General features: G+C 44.4%; 1 protein-coding gene across 4 annotated transcripts in view; it reads left to right on the forward strand.

The window, feature by feature from the left end:
• The first annotated feature begins 2,867 nt into the window (after positions 1 to 2,867).
• Positions 2,868 to 21,236, forward strand: part of CCDC15 (coiled-coil domain containing 15) — a 53,712-nt gene continuing 35,343 nt past the window's right edge. For 2 of the 4 annotated variants that reach the window (XM_045192903.2, XM_053928774.1), the window contains exons 1-4: positions 8,624 to 8,770; positions 9,148 to 9,336; positions 11,495 to 11,644; positions 14,662 to 14,838. In XM_045192903.2, the coding sequence (XP_045048838.2) occupies positions 9,169 to 9,336; positions 11,495 to 11,644; positions 14,662 to 14,838 (495 nt within the window). In that variant the 5' untranslated portion in view covers positions 8,624 to 8,770; positions 9,148 to 9,168. Of the gene's footprint in view, positions 3,422 to 8,623; positions 8,804 to 9,147; positions 9,337 to 11,494; positions 11,645 to 14,661; positions 14,839 to 21,236 lie in introns of those variants that run through there. The other 2 variants (XM_053928773.2, XM_045192906.3) reach the window with 2 other exon arrangements.

Here is a 21,236-nt window from a genome sequence, read left to right on the forward strand (position 1 = left end):
CTGCTTACCTCCTTTCGTCTCCAGGCTTTGCTAAGGAGAGTCACCCCAGCTCTGTCAGGCCCCCTCTATTAGCACGTCCAGCATTCTCAGGAGGGCCGTCTGTAGGACAGATGGTCGCTAACTACACCATCTTGGGGCAGGCTCAGCACCTTAACCCTCAATTTCACATCTGCGAAATGGGGAAACAGCAGCTCCCTTGCAGGAATTGGTGGGAGTACTAATGAAGATTTGGTTCAGGGAGTGCCTAGGAGATTCTTTGTTACAAAGACGACATTATAAGCTTTAAAAAAAAATGCCTTAAAAATTTTGTTTATTCCTGCAGGAAATCTTTGTGTTGTGATGAGACCAAAGTTTACAGCTCCCCTTTTGGTCATCTCTAACCCTCGCCTTAGTTTTGCAGTGGTTACCTCTCAAAAAATACTCATTTTACATCCTGGAGAAAGCCTGAGTAATCCAGGTTTCTAGAACTAAAGACCCACTGCGTAGTCCAACGAGCCGAAGGATGGGGAGAAGAGCTGGGAAGCACTGGTTTTGAACTTCACAGAGGAACTCCAAGAAACATTCTGATTTACGTAAATATGATTTTCCCCCCTTTTGTGTTTCTGTGTCTATCACTTTTCCCTAGACAGCTTGAGGCACCGGCCTCCCTCTGGAAGAGCTAACATTGCTTCAGCCGGTAAACAACGAAAAAGAGAAAGTCAATCTTTAGCTTCTGACATAGTATTTTAGAGTCCGTAGCAAGAAAGCCTTGAAAGCCAAGCTCTGTAAGGGACAAAAAGACATTTTAATTTCTTTTATCTACCCCTTTGAAGTATCATAGAACAATGGCCTGTGGACTGGATAACAGAGTTCTCATACAGGACTATAGACAAATGGCCTCTTTTGTCTGTGATGGCCAGGCCTTAAGGCTTATTGTCTGAGGGTACAAGGAGTATATAACCTTCAGGGAATAGCCAGAAGTCTGCTTTTTTTTAGCCTAAAGACTGTGGAAAGAAAAATGTGATAGAAGAAGACCAAAGAGAGATATAAATTCTCAACATCCCCCCTTCCCCTGCCCTAGAAATTAACCTAAGCTCCTTCTACCCTCCTTCTACCCATGGAGAGTATGCAAGTGCCTCGAGTGCCCAGGGCTCCCTTGAGGGGACCCGGAGGAGCTAGAGGGTAAAGAACTGGCAGAGGGCAAACTTGGAGCAAAGGGGCCACGCTGCGCAGGCAATGACGGGGGCCCTGCTGGGAGTCATGCAAGCAGCGGCTCAGACCAGGGAGCCACCAGACTCCTGCGGAGACCAGTGGGAACCCTGAGACCGCCACGTAGGTCCGGGCGCATTGTTTCCTTCCGTTGCCGCAAGTTCACCAAAGCCATATCGCCTGTACGCACGCCCACCCTCCTTAGAGAGGAGCTGGGCTGCGGGAGGGAATGCGAAAGACTGACTGAGCAACTGCCAGAGTTGTCCAAGCAGAGGCTGAGCTTCCTCAAGGGAATGTCCAAGGGGTTGTCAGACTGAGCTTCCCAGGACGGATTAACGTTTAGTTTTCCTCTGCAGGCCCTGGGGGTGGGAGGCTCCTGGGAAGATCCTGCGAAGGCACAGAGGTACTACAGTTCCTTTGTACTTCTGAATGTAGTAGGAGCAATTTTGCAATTCTGTTTCTCGTATTTTTAAAGTGAGTAGACCTATAGAAGTTTAATTTTAATTTTTCTACCCCCACCTGAGGACATCTTTTCATTGCTTTTAGAGAGAGAGGAAAGGAGAGAGAAAGAGAGAAACATCGATTGGTTGCCTCCTGTATGCACCTGACCCAGGATCAAACTGGTAACCTAGCTACGTGCCTTTACCAGGGACTGAACCCACAACCCTTTGATGTATGGGGCAACACTCCAATCAACTGAGCCACTCAATACTTTTTTTAACCTTAAAGTGTATTTATACTTGTCAATCTGCCTGTCCAGCTTTTGAATCCTAAAATGTGGTTACTGCAGCCATCTCCTCATTAGCCTGGGAAATTCTCTGGGGCAGAACTGTAACTCTTTACTCTCACGGGTCTCCTCAGAGGGCCCAGGTTCGAGTTCCACATAGTGTGGCTGCTGAAACGATGGTGCAGACAGACTGCGTGCCCACCAGCAGTCGTGGCCTTGCTTGGCCGAGGCTCATGCCCCCTCCCCCTCTGAGCATTACGACAGATGCATTTCCAAGGGCATTGTCCTCTTCTGGGCAGCACAGGCCAGTCTTCCTGGCCCGTCTGCTGTACATGGTTGCTTCAGGCTGCTCCACATTTGGCACCTGGTCTGGGACTCTGGGATCCTCACTCCTCACCCCTTTATGGGGGCAGCCCTGGCCTGCCACCCTCAGACCTCTGTGCTGAGCACTCAGACGTGCCCCTGAACTCAGAAAGCAGCTCCTGCCCCAATACACACACACACACACACACACACACACACACACGAATGATATGTAAGTAACTGCCGATTTTAATAACTCGACTGTTAGATTTCAGGATGTCCCCACCCACTCGGCCTGTTCCTTTGTTTCCAGGCTCCAGGAAGAATGTTCTGGCCCTGACGTTACTACGAGAGAGGTTCTGGCCTTACTAATGCCATGCATGCATGACATCAGGGGTGACTTTTATATATAGCATGTCCCCTCCATTTCTTTCTTCACTTCCTGTTATTGAGTCACACCTGTTTCCTCCACTGAATTGTAAATAATTTTTCATAGCAGAATGAAAAAAGAAATCTTCCGACAAAGGACACCCAAATGTCTCTTCCAGAGGGAATGGTCTTTAGCAATAAAAATATTTAGATATGTCTCATGGAGTGGAAGGTAAGGTCTTAAGCACAAATAGTCAAGGAACAAAAAGATAAACCGCTGGGTGTTAGAAATAAACAGGAATTTGGGGGTGGGGAAAGACAAGAGGAGAGAAATGAAGCAGGGGAGAGGAGATGGGAGAGCCACAGGGAGGGGAGCTGAAGCAGACTGAAGAGCAGCTTGTATTGGTCCACTGTAAAACCCTTCCTCTTCCGTCTTCTTCGAGACTTTCCGAAAAGTTCACCACACAGCAATGCAGCACGCGTGTGCTCTAGCGGATGGCATGCAGCTGAGGATAGGGTAGCCACCCCCTCGATTAGGTTATATTATGGAAGACCCAGACTTAGCAGCCCAGAGAGAGAGAGACTGTCTAGTTGGTGCCATGTTGTGAAAGGGCCACAGGGCAGCAACGGCTGGTAGCCTCGAGGTGCTGAGAGCAACCCTGGGCCAACAGCTGGCAAGATCATAGGGCCCTCAGTCCTAAATCACAAGGGACTGAATTCTAACAACCACACGAGTTTGGAAGAGGATCGGAGCTCCAGAAAGGAACACCCACCAGCCAACACCTGAGCCGAAGACCCACCAAGCTGTGCCTGCACTCCTGACCCACAGAAACTGTAAGATACTAAATGCATGTTCTTTCAAGCTGCTAAACTTGCGGTGTTCTGTTGTGCAGCATAGAAAACTAGTACAGGTGAGAGAGAGAGATTATATCCTGTGAAAACAAGAATTAGGAGTCAGAGGTTGTCGGGAGAACCTAGGACTTTGGAATTTGGAGCAATAGTGGTTATCTTAGTTTGGATTCCAGAGGCAGACCCTGTGGCAAGAAGTTAATTAGTTTATTCAAAGATGAGCCCAGTAAAACCAGGTGGTATATTGGGAAAATGAGTCAGGGAAGGGAAGGAAGACAATAAAGGCTGACTATCTTGGGCAGCTACAACCTAATCCTTTTAGGGAACTCAGAGAGATAGTGCAGAATGTGCTTCAGAGTTATCCCATCCAAGGGGCTGGGGAGTTGGGATATTAGTCACCATCTGCTCCCAGATGTGGGCTGAGGGATGCTCCTGTGGGGTGAGGTGAGGCTAATTCCTCAGACCGCTGACTGAGCTCACACAGAGGCATCTTGTCCAACTCTCCCTCCTCGAACTTCTTGCAGTGTGTGTGCATGCACACGAGTGCGTGTGCGCATGTGTGTGTGTGTAAGCCCCTCCTCACTTTACTCTGTCAGGCACTCGGTACCTATTTGTTTATTTAATTCTCCCAATACTCCTTTTAGGTAGAGATTATAACCCCATTTTACAAAGAGGAAAACCTAAAATTTTAGGAGTTTAGCCTCTTGCGAAGGTCCTATAGATGCTAAGTGGCAGAACTTGGATTAGGAACCCAGCTGATCACCACCAGAGTTTAGGCTTCCCACGGCCTCCCTGACTCTCAGTGGGGAGCTGCCCTCCTGAATGTGTGAGCTTCAGGCCTGGCCTAACCTTTCACCTCTGGCATTTACTCTCTGACTAAGCTCCATGTTGGAAGGTGGCCTCTCTGCCCACTCCTCATGCCCCCTACTACTGCTGAAACTCTTTTTGATTCTTTGTTCCATAAACCTATATGTGAGTGGTGCCAGAGTCGTCCATGCCATAAGTTCAGTTTGCCAGGATGGAGAGAGAGGAAGGTCCCAGGAAGCCAATGTCCGCCGGAGAGTTTGCCGAGCTGTGGCATTGCCTGGGAAACAAGGAGTGTGTGAGGCTTTGTGCTGAGAGGGGGCAGGGCCTTGCTGCTCCAGCAGCCACCAAACAAGAGACAGATTAGCTAGCTCTCTTTGGAACAAAACAAGTTTCTGTGGGCCTGGACAGTGAGGAATGGCCCTCCCTGAGAGCATTTTTTCTTTCCTTTTGCTTTTTTTAAAGTTCTCCTAGGTAGCCCTCCTCTTGATCGCTATTGAGAAACATCAAATAGAAAGCGGGGATCAGGTCAAATGTTCCTCCTGCCTTTCCATAGCCTCATCCTGAACACTGGTTTGGCTGCCTGCCGATGTCTGTAAATGTGAGGAGTCTCTCAGAGGAAGAGCATTCTGCAGAGATATGGTGTCTCCGTATGGGTTTGTTCGGAAAATATGTGATCAGCGTGGTATGCGGTCCTGGGTACATTTCTGCGAGGTGGAGAGGTGGTGCTCTCATTTCCATACTGGAAAACTGGACAACACCAAAGCCTTTTATGCTGAGAGTAAATATTTGATTTCTGAATAGAATTCCTGCCCCCTCAGAAACTGAGCGGAACTCAGGCTTGTGTCCATGGTTGCTGAACGTGCCCTATTCAGCAGCTCTCCAGAGGAACAAAGAAGAGACATTAATTGGCTTTAAAGTGTTGGAAAGATCCAGTTTGCTGACCTATTTAAGATGAAGCCAGGACATTCTAGAGAGCATCTCTGGAGTTCTGTTCTTCTAAAGCTTCAGTGATCCAATAAAAACAGGTTGAAAAATCATAGAGGAGCCACACACCATCCCTAACGCATGCAAGGCTTCCTTGTTCCCCTTCTCCTGGGTCCTCAGACAGAGTCCTCCCACCAACCATGTCCCGGACAGATTTACTTCCATCTTCCCTCTCTTGCCCTCTGCCCAAAGAGGGAGGGGCAGAAATGGAAATCAGCTAGCCTGCTGTGTGAAGAGTACTCCACATTCCTGAGATTAGTAATGATGCTGGTGGAAATGGGGTCCTTTCGCGGAATTGCAAGAAAAGTATTCCTGGGACCTATGCCTGGGAGCATGAGATGTGGTGGTATGATTTATGGGGGTTGAAATAAAAGACTTCCCCCAGTTTCCCAATGTCTCATCTTCATCTGTCTCACTGTGGAAGAAGTCCAGCCTTGTCTTCATCAAGCCCAGAAGAAGGGCCAGGGTCCAGAAAGTTTAGTCCAGTTCAGCCTCTGTCCGAATCCAGCTAGCTTAGTCTCTGTTTCCTGCTGCACTCCAGCCAGCGCTGCATTGCTGTACCCAGGTTTGCACTTGGAGCTGTGTTTGGAACCTGCACTTGGGCCTGCATGACTGCTAGGTTTGTGTGGCTGTTACAGAGAGAGAACCCATGAACAAATGGGCGAGCACATGAATGAACACGTGTTACTGAGAGAGAGAGGTCTTTATTAAGATATGATGATGTTAACTCAGGGTTTCAAAGTGACCAATCTATTTCCAATCATTTGAGGGCTTGTGCTGGGTCCTCTCCCTAACCAATCCATTTCCTAGATCTTCCAGGGTTTTGTGCCTTTTATTCAATTCGATCTTTCCCAGGCTAGAGGTCTCCCCGCTATGGTTGCCATCTTGGCTCCTAATGCACATGCCTCATAGTAAAAGGACCTCCCCCTGCACTGTCTTGGCTTCCACTGGCCCTGGTCCCAGCAGAGGAATTTCCCCTGCTCCTCCCCCTAATAATCCAGCTACTGGGATAGATGAAATTAAGTCCCTGTGGTGAAGGATGCAGTGGTCCCCAGGGAAGCCTTTGAATGCTGTGACTTCCTAATGAATCAGGCCTATTGTCTGATTCAGTTCCCTAGTTTATCAGGCTTACTGTCTAATTCCATTTGCTCCCTTCCTTTATTAATACTAACTAGCTCCCTGCACTAACAGTAAGAGGAGTGGGATGTGGGAAAGGGGAAAAGTGGTTTATTCTAAAGTAACAGAAGCCACAACCCCTGTCTGTGTGCTTAAATATAGTTGGGAAAGCAGCATCTAAATCTATAAGTATAATTGGTGACACATTTGCATCACCCTTTACAAATTGCCTTTTCAAATATTATTTTATCTATTCTTTTAACAACTCTGTGTGTGGGATTTTGTAAAGGAGAAATTGGAGCTCAGAGAGGTTAAGTAACTTGCTCAAAGTCACACAGTTTGTAAGTCCACATTCTTCAGACCCAGCCTGTGCGTCTTTGTCTAGCTTCTCCACTCCTGAAAGAAGTTGCCTTCAGTCAGAAGTAAAAGTCAGTATAAAAGGGAAGGCTCTGAGACAAGATGTGAAGTGGGGGATAAGGTGGGCAAAAGGACCATAAAAACCAAAGCTTAATTAGCAAGAGAAACATTGGGTCCTCAGTGGTGAGTCCAGGGACACTAAGAAGATAGATTGTCATACACAGGATTGAACATAGAGAGAAACAGCTTTCTTAAAAGGCCTCAACTAAGTCGCTAGGGGAGAAAGCCTTGAAGCCAAGCCAACATTTTCACTCCTGGTGGTTCTTACAGGGTCCAGCTTGGTGTAGTTTACAGATCCTTGCAGAGGTAGCCCTCCAGGAGTCTGCATCTGGTTTGCTGCCCAACAAGCTAAGGAATGTGATTTGTCAAGATTTTTTGGATGTAAGTGACAGAAGTTTAACCTGAACGATTTGAAGGAAAAGAGGAAGAATTTCTTCCATCGTGTAACAAAATATTGGAGGGAACTGGAATAATAGGAAAGCAGATTGTTAAAAGCCTTCATGGTTATCACTCATCTCTCTTGTTCAGCTCCTGGTGTCAGCTTCATTTTCTCAAGCCTTTGGACACTTAGATGGGAGCCATGGTTCCGGACACAGGGTCAGTGGCTCTCCATCCCAGCACCTTTCAGTGGCTAACGATGCTCTACATGATTGCCACCCCTCGGCTTTTGACCCCGTCTCAACACTCCCTGTCACCCTGCTCTCATCACACCAGCATTCTAGCCAGGCAGGGCCCACTCAGCTCAGAGTGATTACACTCGCTGTTCCCTCTCCCTGAAACATTCCTTTATAAAATTCTTCCTTGAAGATTGCAGTAGCCTGCCTGTTATCTTGAGACTGCACTGGAGTTTTTGCTGGAGAGAGCCTGGGAGAGGCCTTCTATCCTATCTAAAATGTCATGTCGCCTCCCACTAACACGCTACCCTTTTTCTGTTTTTCAATACTCATCCGATCAATGTATTTACTTATTCATGTGTTTATTTGGTTACTACTACATTGCAAATTCCATGAGCAAGGGATATTTGTCTGTTTTGTTACTATTTATTTTTTCCAGTGCCCAGAACAGTACTGGTATATAAAAAGCTCTCAAACTCTATGTTTGTTTTTTTTTAAGATTTTACTTATTTATTTTTAGACAGAGGGGAATGGAGGGAGAGAAACATCAACACGTGGTTGCTTGTCATGCACCCCCAACTGGGGACCTGGCCTGCAACCCATGCTTGTACCCTAACTGGGAATCGAACTGACTACAGTCGGTTTGCAGGCCAGCACTCAACCACTAAGCCACACCAGGCAGAGTTCAAATGCTGTGTTAAAGGAACGAATTAGTGGGTATTTCCCAGGGATGATAAAGTGCCGAGGATTATAACAGAGCTTGGAGCAGCAGGCGTGGGGACCACTCACTAGGCTGCGAGGTTCAAATACATGAATATGTAAAAGTAACGAGGCGTGCAAAGGATGACTATGACTTATTGCTCCTCCACGAAGCTCTGTCAGCTCCGCATTTTTTCTTCCTTTTCCCGTGCTCCCCTCAATTGGGACGCCTGCCGCCCAGCCTGTCAGCTCTCCAGTCCGGCGAATCCCCGTTCCTGGAGGATTTGGGAGGGTCTCAACGTTAAACCTATGGCGGCCCATCAGTCCGCCAGGCACACCGCCGCGACAAGCCTGGAACGCTGTCCCGCGAACCCACTCGCTTCCGCCCTAATCCTCGCGCCCTCACAAGTCCCGCCCCCGCAGCGGAAGTGACGGACACCTAACCCCGCCCACACGCCCTACCAGCCCCAGGGAGGTGACTGGTAATCCGGAAGGGGCGGGTTCAGGAAGACTGAGGGGCGGGGCGGCCTACCCGAAAGTGGCGGTTTATTGGAGGCGGTTGCTTTGGTGTCTAGAGTAGCTCGAGTCTGGCGAGTCGCCGGTGCTATCTCAACAGGCGTGGGACCCCGAGGCCTCAGAAGTAGGCTTTTATCTGTCCCGAGGCCCCCTCCTCGTTCAGCGTCTCCCCCATAAACGGGTACGGATTATTTGGACTCTGCCTCACACCCAGGTTCTCACCCCCGCCCTCCCAGCCGCCTTTCTCTCGGGCTGCTAGGCTCAGTCCTCCCCGTCACCTCGCTGTGCCACTGCTGGGGACAGCCCTCGTTCTGTCAATCACACCTGCCTGTCTCTCCCTGTGCCCCCCATCATTCCTTCCACAAGGCTATGTTTAAGCCCCCCGCCTCCCCTTATTCCCACTTCTTTTTCCATTCCTTCTTCCAGAATCTTCGTTCTTCCACTCGCTGCCTTCTCCAAGGCTTCTCTCCGTTTCGGGACACTGTGGCTCATGTGTTAGGAAGTGGAGCTGTCACGCGATCGTTTGAAGGTTTTATGCTTTTCCTTTCTCCTAACCAGGAGTCACAGGTGCCAGGAAGTATGGCCTCCCTCAGGAAGCCTCGAAATAGCACCAAGTTGCCCTTGGCTTTAAACCCCTTGAAGAGCAAGGACGTGCTGGCAGTGCTGGCCGAGAGGAACCAGGCTGTAGTGCCAGTGGGCGCGTGGGTGGAACCTGCCTCCCCACAGAGTTCGGAAATCCCAGCCTATGTGAGTGTCAGCGTGAGCCAAAATGGTGGTGTCCCGCCCCATCTTTCTTATCAGCCTCCTTGGTGTGCCATAAATAGATATATTCTTGCATTAGGATTATAGAACAAACACGTATGTATTGGCCGAGACTTACATGCATGTTATATATTTCAGTTTGCGTCACAAACTCTTGATTGCTTGTTATGTACATGCAATCGGCACTGTATCTTCCAGGCATTTCTGCAGTGTCGTCCAGGCGACAGTCGGCCTCATTGCATGTAACGTTAGTTGATTGCTTCAAGTTTTTGGTAAGTTTGTAATGGGGATTCAGGCAACAAGCAGCCATGGAATAGAGGAGGAAGAGATTACTTCTGACTGGGGTTTTGAGAAAGCTTAGCTGTAAGCTCCAGGAGGACAGAGACCTTTATGTTGTGTTCATTGCTGTCCCGGCTTTAGTGGGTCTGCAGGGAATGCTGGCTGAATGAATGAATGAATGAATGAGGAAATACGCTCTGGGTCGGTCCTTAGAGACTGGATATGCTGTAAGTTAAAGACAGTAAGGAGGAAGGAGCATTTGGAATGAAGGGACAGTTGCCAAGTTTACCTGTGTGCCTGTTTCCATGGTAACGCTCACTTGCTCATATGTACTAATGAACGCACCAGGACAATTTCGTAACAAGACTTTTATCGTCTTTCACCAAACTGTTTCACTTAGCTATGTGTTCGAATTTTCTTGTGGCACTTACCGTATTACATTCACAGCAAGTTGTTTACATATCTAACCGCTGGATCGTGAGCTCCTAGATCACCGGGGAATAATCTTATTTATCATTGCGTTTCCACATTTATCTTAGTGTCTAATAAATAGGGGCATTCGGTAAATATTTATGGAATGCAGAATATGCGTGAAGGTCTTCTGAATGTGTAGACAGGGTGGCGAGTATGAAGGGGAAAAGTATGGGGTTTGTTTACTTAGTGGTCCTTGTTATCAGAAAAGAAATATGTTTCCAGCAAATGTTAAACAGTAATGCAATGTTGTAGATTCACTTATTTTATTTATGTTTGTATGCATATATGCACATATTCATTTATTTATTGCTGCGCTGCCTACTTTCAGGAAGGATTTTGAGAGTCTGGGTACTACATGATTAAGTGCTAAGACTGTGGTATTTAGAGAAGAAAGATAAGACTTTGTGAATACTGATCAGGGACTCAAATGGGATAAAATGTTCCAAATTGCTTAGAGTATGTTTTGTAATTGAGCATGACTTAAATATTGAGTACTGTTATGCTCAACCTCTGTGTTATATACTGTAGAGGAAATGAAGGAGAATTAAATATATTTCCTGACCTCAAAGAGATCATGCTCTAATGGGGGAATCAAGAAAACTGTATTCAGTTAACATTCATCAGAGGTCCCGTAGCATAAGAGACCCCAGAGCAGGGGTGTCAAACTCATTTTCATTGGGGGCCACATCAGCCTCATGGTTGCCTTCAAAGGGCCAAATGTGATTTCAACTCCTTAACAGTTAAGGAGTAGTTACATGTATACAGTCCTAAAATTATTTCAGCCCTTTGAAGGCAACCGCGAGGCTGATGTGGCCCCCCACCCCCCGTGAAAATGAGTGTGACACCCCTGCCTTGAGAAAGAAAGGATTGTGGAAGGTACTGGGAGGTGAGTATGAGGTGATCTTGAAGACTGAGTAGGCCCTTCCTAGGTAGAGATTACAGGGAGAGCATGCTGGGTTAAAAATGGGGCATAATTCTGAGTGTGAAGGCATTTAGAATAAGACGTCTTTGGTGAGTGGCGAGCAGTCTGGGGTATCTCTACTGTTTTACCCTCTTTAGAAGATGTATGGCAAAGGATAGATTTGCATTGGTTTATTAAAAATTAATGAAGGTGCTGTTTGTTGTCAGTTCAGTGAAAAATTGAGATTTGATTTGAGTCCTCACAGATTCCAGTTTTGAGTTTGTGATTTGCTTTGAAGATCTCGGTACTCACTAGCTATGTCTCGACTCTCATCTCCGAACCCCTGTGATTTCCTTACTCAACTGGGAATTTTGGATTATAGAACTGAGTTATTCTTTTCAGGATTGTTTCCCAACTGGTTTGTGTTTATAACAGAGCCCTAATGGGGAAAACTGTTGACATTTTATTTTCTATCTTTCCTCTTTGAAGACTTCAGCACATATGATTGAAAAAGAACTAAACGAACACCTAAGAAAAAAACAAGAAGCTTTGAAGCATTTTCAGAGACAAGTCAAATACCGAGTAAATCAACAAGTCAGGCTGAGAAAGAAGCAACAGCTTCAGAAGTTGTACGAAGCAGTAAGTGCAAAGTGAGCCCAGAGTGAGTGGCAAGTGTGCATGTTATGAGACAAGTGATCCCGTGCCTTAGATTCCATGCTTTGTATGATCGATTTGCTAGGGTGGGGAGGGCAGTGGATGTGCGTGGAGAGAAACCGTGTTTTATTCCTGTGTTGTTCTGGCTCATTTTTTGCTTTCCGTAGTTAAAAACTGTCAGAGCTTTGGATTCAGATTTAGGCTTGACTTCTGGCTCATGCTATTTTTTAAAATTAAAGTTATTGATGTAGCCTTGGTTCATAGTATAAATTTCAGGTGTGCCACATAATTCATTGGCTGTGTACTCTACTGCGTGCTCATCCCCCAGCGTCCAGTTTCCCTTTGTTACCAGGTATTGGGCCCTCTCTACCCATTTTGCCCTTCCCTCTGGTGACCGCCATTCTGTCGTCTGTTATCTCTGAGTCTGTTTTTGTTCGTTTTGGTAGTGTGCAGCTTTTTGGTTGATATTTCACATACGAGTGAAATACACTTTTTGTCCTTTTTGAGTTATTTTACTTAGCATAATACCCTCCAGACCCATCCATGTTGCCACAATAGTAATTTGTGTGTGTGTGTGTGTATTGTATATGGCTAAGTAGTAGTATTTGGTTGTGTGTGTGTGTGTGTGTGTATATCTCACATCTTCTTCATCCATTCATCCGCTGACGGGCACTCAGGTTGTTTCCGTGTCTTGGCCGTTGTAAATAATGCCGCAGTAAACAGAGGTGCATATATCTTTATGAATTAGTGTCTTTATACTTTTCAAGCAAATACCCAGAACAGCAATTGCTGGGTCATATGGTAGTTCTATTCTTAATTTTTAAGGAAATCCCTATACTTTCTTCCGCAGTGGCTGCACCAATTTCCGCTCCCACCAGCACTGTACAAGGGTTCCCTGTCCTCCACAGCCTCTCCAGCACTTGCTGTTTCTTGTCTGTTTGAGAGTGGCCACCCCGACAGGCGTGAGGTCGTGTCTCACTGTGGTTTTGATTTGCGTCTCTCTAGTAACTACTGATGTCGAACATCTTCTCGTGTCTGTTGGCCATCTCTGTGTCTTCCTTGGAAAAATGTTTAGATCCCTGCACATATTTTAAGCCTATGTCTTTGGTTTTTGTTGTTGTTGAGTTATATGAGTTCTTTCTATATTTTAGATGTTAACCCCTTATCGGACGTGCCATTTGTGAACATCTTCCCATTTGGTTGGTTGCCTGTGGCAGACTCCGGCCAGCAGAGTCTGTGTTGTGGCTGAGGACCAAATGCACACACACTACAGCCGCCCTGTGGAGAAAAAGGGACGGTACGGTCCTCTCTGAGGATGAGAGTCCTGTGGCCACTCTCTCAAGGGGAGAGCGTGCCAACCTCGCCCGGACGGGCTTTTATTGTTTTTCTCGGGTCTTACATCAAAGAAAGATTTATTATCTATTACATAGAATGTTGTCTACATCTTAGGTACAATCAAGGAGGGAAAGGTGGCGAGTTGATTACGCTCCGTCCTTGGGAAAATTCATACAGGCTTTGGCAAGACAGGCAATAAACATCGACTGTTGCAGACCAGGGTGAGGGAGTCTTAGCAAGAGCAAGCCACAACCGTCTGAATGTACTTTCTAGGCCTGGTCCCCACGGGAAAACCCGGTCTGAGGGTCTGGCTCCTGCCCGCCACTTCGCTGCTGTAGGCTTTCGATGCAAGGCTGAGTCACATTTGCCCCAGTTCCCTACAGCGGCCCCTTTATTTTGCCGATGGTTTCTTTCGCTCTGCAGAAGCTGTTTAGTGTGATGTAGTCCCGGTTGTTTACTTCTGCTTTTGTTTTCCTTTGGAGTCAAATTCACAAAACCATCTCTGAGGCCCTGTACACCCCCTGAACTATTAGGCCCACCCAGGCTGTTTCCAGTAGCTTTTCCATAGGAATGACTTGTCTTGGCTCGTGCTTCAGATTTTCTTAAATTCTTTCAAGTAAGCAGCATCTGGCCTCAGCAAACCCTTAGCTCTTGCTGAGTGGCCCCAAGCCTGGCACTAGCAGCAGCTGGCCTTGGTTCACAGCGTAGCCTCGCCTGGGCACCTCCAAGAGTAGCAGCCATCTCTTTGCTACTTTGTAGCTCCTGTACAACTTTTGTTTTCTTTCCCTGGGCTGCTTTCCCCTGGAGGTGGTGTTCCTGTTGTGAAAATTGACTTCTGAGTGACCAGGGTGGTGAGTGCCCCTGCTGTGTCCAGGTTGCCTTGGTCTGGGGGCACCGCCTTATGGGTAGGGAGGAGCTGGGTTTGCAAGCCTGCAATGCTGCCTCCTTGTTCCTAGTGGCTGCCAGCACCCCTGTGCTCCTAGACAAATCTCTGCTGCGGCTACTGGGTCCCGAGCAATAGGGGGTGGTGGGAGGGGTAGGGAGCCAGATTCTTGGGCACTGAGGCGGCTTCTGCCCCTCTGAACCTCTCCTGGGCCATAGTGTGGGAACTGCCCTGTGACCCCTCCACCGTGACTGTTAGCTGGGGCCACAGGGGCTGTCCAGCTGCATCTGTAGACACCGTCCTTGTCCATCCCTCCATCCTGTCTCCCCTGGGTGTTCCAATATGCCCACCTCAGATGTACCGATGTGTGGGTCCTCAGCTGTGTTTGTGTGCTGAGCAGAGGACCTTTATTGTATTATAGATGTCTGACATGCTGAAAATTTAAGGGGAGATGCAAAGGGGTCTTCTCACTTCTCCGTGATGCTGACCTGGCTTATGCTATTTTATTAGCCATGTGATCTTGGGCTAATGACTTCACTCCTCTGGACTGTAGTTTCTTCACCTATAAAGTGGAGATATTCTTGTCTTAAGAGGCTGTTGTGGGAATTGGATAGGATAAAGTTATAGCATGTGGTAAGTACCTGGTAAATGTTACTTTAAAGCTTTCTGCTACCTCCCCCGACACCAATTTTGAACTTTGGGCTGCTTATAGGCATTATTTGATTGCGCTGGATTGGAGTTGAATCTTACCAGAATCATGTCACTTTCTTTTTTTGGTGTGTAGGCAGAAAAAGAAGGCTCTATAGCCATGCATTTTTCAGATCCAGCACACTTAACCCCTAAAAGAACGAGTGTTTTCCCCAACAATTTGAATGCTGCTGGTGGAAGCACTTCCCAGATGCTTGGGGACGGACTAGAAGACAGAGAGAACCAGAATCAATTATTCCAACAAGCCCAGGCTGTAAGTACATATTGTGTTTTACGTCTGTGATTTTTTTTTAGATGGATGACATATCTAGGATATGAAGTAGAGGTTAGGAGGTATCATAGTCAACTTCACTTTTTATCACCTCCTTTTATCTTTGTAAAGTGCAGAATTAATGGGATGATGTTTATTTTCATAAATATTTTTTTAAATGTATATTTATTTTTATTATGATACTTTGAATCATCTAATGTGAGGTGCTAAAGTATTAAATTTCAAACCTTATTAGAAAAAGCTTTGGGTCAAAGGACATACATTTTCCCAATTTTATTTGAATTGTGTTTGGGTAAGTTTGTAGCATTTGGACAGAAGTGATTCCTAACCACTGTTGCAAAAAGGTTTAATACATTCATTTTCTCTCCTTTGATGAGTAAATAGATCCAAAAGTCAAGTAACAATATAGGAAACTGTCAGTTAACGCATTCAGAGTCTTTTTAAGCTTGGCTTGTATTTAGTGATTCATTTAACGTACCCGATGTTTAAAAATTAACCACCAAGTAGTAGATCCATCCACTTGACTCGTGTGACGCCATCCCATCAACTCCCCTCTTCCTGCGCCTGAGCTTTAGTCCAGTTGATACATTTTTCGGGTTTGTTATGGGAATTATTCTTCATCTTATCACTGAAAGATTGTATTCCTAGTGATAGTGAAGGGAGAGTGAAATGTGGGAAATGGTGATTATGTGAAAATGAAAGTTGTGTAAGTGCCAATGTGCTGGTCCTAAGTCTGAAGCAAATGCAACTGTGCTAATAGAGTAAACAGGGAGAGCTTTACAAGCACGTTATGCTAATTAGTTTTAAAAAAAATGTGTTTTCTTTGTCCCAAACTACAACTTTTTCTTGTCTGTTTGGTTTGTAGCCATCATTTTTATAATCATTTTTCTTTTCTTTTGTAAGACTATGAACACTTTGTTGAGCAAATAGTTATTGAGCCGGGCACTGCGTAAAAGAAAAGGGATAGAACGTCGACTAAGACAGACATAGCCCTTGCCTGTGTTGGCCTTGTAGCTACGAAGTCCACGGAACTGAGGATTTTTCTTTGCCTGTACAATACATGAATAGATCAGTCCACCAGATACATTGTTTGTTAAACATTGTAGAGATACTAATGGAATGTGAAATAGGGCCCTTTGTGGGGTTTGTATTTACAAGTAGAGACACAAAGCTAATAGACCTCCAATTTATTAGATATTAAGATAGAGACATTTGCTGTGTCGGGTGATAAAATTGTGGGAGTTCAAAAACATTTAAATTCCAAAGGACTAGTTAGGGCAGAATTCCTGGAAGAGGTGGACTTGAGCTGTGTATTTTGAGTTGTTAAGCTGAATTGAACTGGTAAATGCAAGAGAATTTTGAGATAGGAGGCGCAGTTAAAAGTCTAGAATAGGTAACGGGCTTGGCGTATTTGGGAACAAGTGATAGAACCTTTCTGATGATAGTTTACAGAGGAGAAAACAGCAAATGCGGTTAGATACGTAGGAGGAAATCAGGTTAGGAGAAGCTTAAAGGTTACAAAACTTTAAAAAGTTTTTATACTGTTTTTTCTTAAAAGAAGATGAACAGCTGAAGAATGTTCAGTGACTGAAACTACTTTAAGCCTATAAACTTGCCCACACAGTATCGTGACGATGCTTGCTAATTTTACCGTTTCTGTTGCGGTTTTTGTCCACTAGATGGCACTAAGAGCTAGGCAATGAGACCTCAAGCTCCGATGCCTTCGGTTTATCTATTAAACTGATTGAATAAATGGTGAATGCAATTCACTTCCTTAACGTTAGTGGCTTGGAGTGATAAAAACATAGAATCTTGCTTGGAATAATTCGTCCTTTATTTAAGGATGAAATGGTTTGATTTCTGGGGTATATTTCAGCTTAACAATAACCCACAACCTTCGGACCAACTTGATTTCTGGGGTATATTTCAAAATAATGTAAAGGTGAGGTAAAGTAGGGGGTTATAAATCAAGATTAGCTGGGAGTTGATTTGTGAAGTCTGGTCGATGTGTATGTGGGGTTTGTTGTAGTATTCTGTCTACTTCTGTGTATGCCTGAAGTTTCCAACATGTTTGAATTTATTTGCATTTTAAATTAAGTGTTAGAAAAGACCTTTTCTAGTCTAACCTCTCTCTAAGGAATTCTTTTTGTTGTAGAATGTCTCAGATATATATCTGTAAGTAAGAGTGAAGATATACATATATTTGAATATATATTTATATTTGAATATATATCAAACTATATACATCTAGTTTCTGCTAGAAAACACTGCCACTATTGATCAACTCACTTTTTAGATGTTTATTTAATTTTTAGAAAGTTTGAAATTATTACAAGTCTTTTTTCAGTAAAGTGGGTGAAAATCTTCCTCCCTTTAATTTTTACCCTTTGGGCCTCGTTTCGTACTCTCAGGTAATAGAGAATAAAATACCGTGGTGACTTCTAAGAATACGTCAAGGAGATGATTGTACCTGTTCTTTTTCTACTTTTGGACTTCTCCATTCCCAATGCCCGCTTGTTTTCACATGAGATAAGATTGGGCCCCTGAAGTTAGGGTCCACAGTTCTAGAACTGGGAGAGACTGCAAGTGCTCGCACGGAGCTAGCCCAGCCCCTGGGCTGATGCCTACCGCTAGGGGCTGGGTTTCTGCGGCGTCCCTTGGTAACTTCATTTCGGTGAGGAATTGAACAGCTGACCTTTCTTACCATATACTAACTTTCTATTTATCTATAGACTATTAAGTTCGCCACCATTTCTTTTCTAGCATGGTATATCACAGCTTTTTGTTTTTGTTTTTCATTTTCATTTTCTTTTTATAATGCAAGTTTTTCAGCTTTTTCAAACTGGGAAATAGCAATTAATTTTGGTAGTTAAGTGAAGGTTTAAGAGATGTGGGGATAACCTGCTAAGTTTTCTGTAATCTATCATTGAATAAAAACAGGCATTTTTGGCTGCAAGTGTTCAGGCTAACCCAAGCAAGGGGTACGTTTATTTTAAGCATGTGCATGGGGTAATAAAGGCAGAATCACAAACTCACACAAATCGAATTCCTTTAGGAGCCTGCAGCCAGAGGGACTTTCTGGATCTGCAGTAGCTCTGGTGATCCCAACAGCATGGGACCTTTGACCTTCACACTAGTATTTGGTCGTTAACTTGATTGGTTCTCCTGTTCTCTGAGGGTGCCCAACCTTCCTGAGCTTGAGGGGTCTCCCAGGACCTGAAACCTTCATTGCTAAACCTCGCACGGTTCCTGGCAAACTGAGAGACTTGGTCTCCCTGTATCTACATGTGTGCTTCTCACTTACTGATTTTTCTACTGTTACCTGGTACTCTCATCATCACAGCTCTGAAACTTTGGCGTACTGGAGACGTCTTTAGCCTTGTTTTTCCGGTTTAGCACCTCTTAGGTTCGGTTCCTGTCTCTGACTACTTCCTAGCTCATCAGGTAAGATAAGGAGTCTTTTTTGGCCCAGCCTGCCTTTTTATATTAGGTCTCGGCTACTAGCCAGCCTGTAGCTTGGTGTGCCTACTTAATGGTAAAAGAAAGCTAATGCAATTGATGCATTGCTTTGGGGTTCATGGGATATAATTAGGTAATCATGTGAGTTGAAGTTTTAATTATATACTATTTTTGTGGCCATTCAAAAGTTAAACACATTTAAAAATCAGTCTGCTGTCATTTGCAAATGAGCTGCATTGTACCTTGATTGTAACTTTGGGTAGACTTGTATGGCATTAACACACATTTAAACTTGGTATTAGGTCCTCATGGCAATAGAGTAAGTGGAATTCCATAAATGTGAGAATCGTCTGTACTCTTTTCCCATGGCCTATGTAGTGTTACTACACTATGTTTCATTTATACAGTTACATATAAATTCCATCTTTCTAATCCCTCAGTGTCTAAAAAATTACATTAAAAAGAACTGAAGAAAATAGGAACAATGAATGGGGAACAATACCATAGACATACAATCTATACATTTGTTTAACTGTATACTATATATTTGAAGCTTTAAAATTTCATTTTACTATGTGATCATTGTTTGCTTTAGATTTTGAGATTTAAGCCTCAAAATTTATTTGTATAGAACACTTTTATTTTATCAGCCAGAAATCCCTTTGCTTATTGGTAGTTATATTTACTAGGCTTTCTTTGTAATTATGAATAACTCATTTGCATCGGGGAGTCTTCAAGTCTTGGTTAAAGATTCAGTGCTGGTCTTTATTAATAAAAGCTACACAGGTTTGAAAACTGTGTCTAAGCTTTCAGTATAGAAAGGATTTGGGTCAAGTTTTGTGTTTTGAGGAGTCACATACAACACATGCACAGACACATAGGTATGTTTTTAACTTACATATGCAAATACATGCATGTATGTTGTGCATACAAATGCATATATACATACACACACTCACAAATGTATGTAATGCTCATCATTATCTTGCAATAAGATAAATATAATTACATACCTACTCATTTTACATAATTTGATTTGTAACATCCCTGCAGTTTCTGTTTTTGTTTGATGCTTGTTAACAGTGACCTCGGCCCTTGTATTAGTTTCCTGTGGCTGCTGTAACACATTACCTCAAACTCAGTGGCTTCCAAAGGCAGAAGTGTATTCTCTCACAGTTCTGAAGGCCAGCAGTCCACAGTCAGTGTGGGTGAGCCAAGGTCAAGGCATCGGCAGGGCTGTGTTTCTTCCGTAGATTCTAGGGGGAAATGCGTCTCTTGAGTCTTCCTGCTCTGGGTGTCTGCTGGCATTCCTGTGCTCGTGGCCACCAAAGGCCAGTCTCTGCCTTTGCCTTTCCATCACCTTCCCCTGTTCCCTGCGTCAGATCTTCCCTACCTCTTAGGAGGGTATTTGTGATGGCATTTAGGGCCCATCTGGATAATCCAGTATTATTTCCTCATCTCAAGATCTTTAACTTAATCACACCTGCAAAGGTCCTTTCTCCTTTTAAAGAAACAATGAAAGGTTTCAGGGATTAGGACCGGATATCTTCTGGGTAGTCATTGTTCAGTTCTCATAGCAGTTCATTGAAAGGGCCTTTGGGCTGAGGTTTGATGAAGGGTTTTGGTAATGACAGAGAACAGAATGAATACAATGTATATTCCATCGGCTGGACCAGTTGAATTCCTGTGTAAGGGACTAAAGTCAGTCTGTGACTCTAACAGAGGCTTAGACTTGATGGGAACGGGAAACTGTGGACTCTAATTCAAATCTGTTACGTCGTGCAGGGCAATGACATGCGTCGTACTTGGCAATGAGTACAAGTAGGCATGTTCATGGCTTTGTATTTTTTCATAACCTCAACTGCACATGTGTCTCTTTTTGCATTGTTAGTAACTGTTGTGACCTCTTCAGCCACTCCGTGCTAACTAACCAAATGTAGAAATCTTACTCTTAGAATAAAGAGTGATGTTTCAAGCTGATTTCTCTGGCTTGAGGTAGAGACCTTCCAAAAGCAAGGACAAAACAGTGGTGATATGCTGAAAGGAAACCGGGCTGAGAGTGGGAGTGTTTTTATCCCTAGTCACTGTTAGGAACAATCATAAAGCATTTATTATTTATGTCTGTAAACCATAGCCATGATTTCCCTTCAAGGGGGAATTAACCTCTTCAGACTTCCACTGGCTGGGTTAGAGCTGGTCCCTGCTTTGCTCTCACTTTACTGAGTGATGGAGGGATATGCTTTTCTCCCATGTGATAGGTAGTGTCAGCCTGAAAAAAAAAGGTACTTTGCTCATTTCTGTATTTTCCTTAAAGGAACATTCTATACATATTTGTGAAAGCTGTGCTTCTCTGAAAAAGAAATCAAAGTAGGTGCGGACTGAAATGACTGGGTAGCGATTAGGAGTAAACGCAAAGTCAACAGTTAGTATTAATGCTCATTATCAGCTGCTCCTTGGAGTACTTAAAACTGATGGGCTCTGTTGAGACGCTTGAGTTTGCGTTCTTAGTTAACTTAGTGGTGAAAGAGGGGTTTATGTCAATAGAAGAAAAGAATTTTAGGAGGAATAGAGAAATCTAGCAAGGAGTGATAAAAGGCAATTAGGTGTGCAAGGACCAGTTGAAGAAATAAAGGAATAATTCTTATTGAGAAGATGGATAGAAGGTAAGGAATGTGTCTGTTCAGTAATTTCTAAGTGTATAAATTCAAACTTTCAGGTTCTGATATTTTTGTGCACATAATATAAAACATGCATTATTATAAAATAATTTGAGTAATAGCATTTATAATCAAGTTATGAAATCAGTCTGTCAGAATAACAAAGATAGTGTTGTAAAGACATTATCAGCGGGTCCCAGTCTCCTTTGCAAGTAATCCTCTTGTCTTAGGCCTGGCATTTTTTCATAACAGGGGCCTGTTTTC

This window comes from Desmodus rotundus, chromosome 7 (genome assembly GCF_022682495.2).
Source record: "Desmodus rotundus isolate HL8 chromosome 7, HLdesRot8A.1, whole genome shotgun sequence".
In the NCBI taxonomy this organism is placed as follows: domain Eukaryota; kingdom Metazoa; phylum Chordata; class Mammalia; order Chiroptera; family Phyllostomidae; genus Desmodus; species Desmodus rotundus.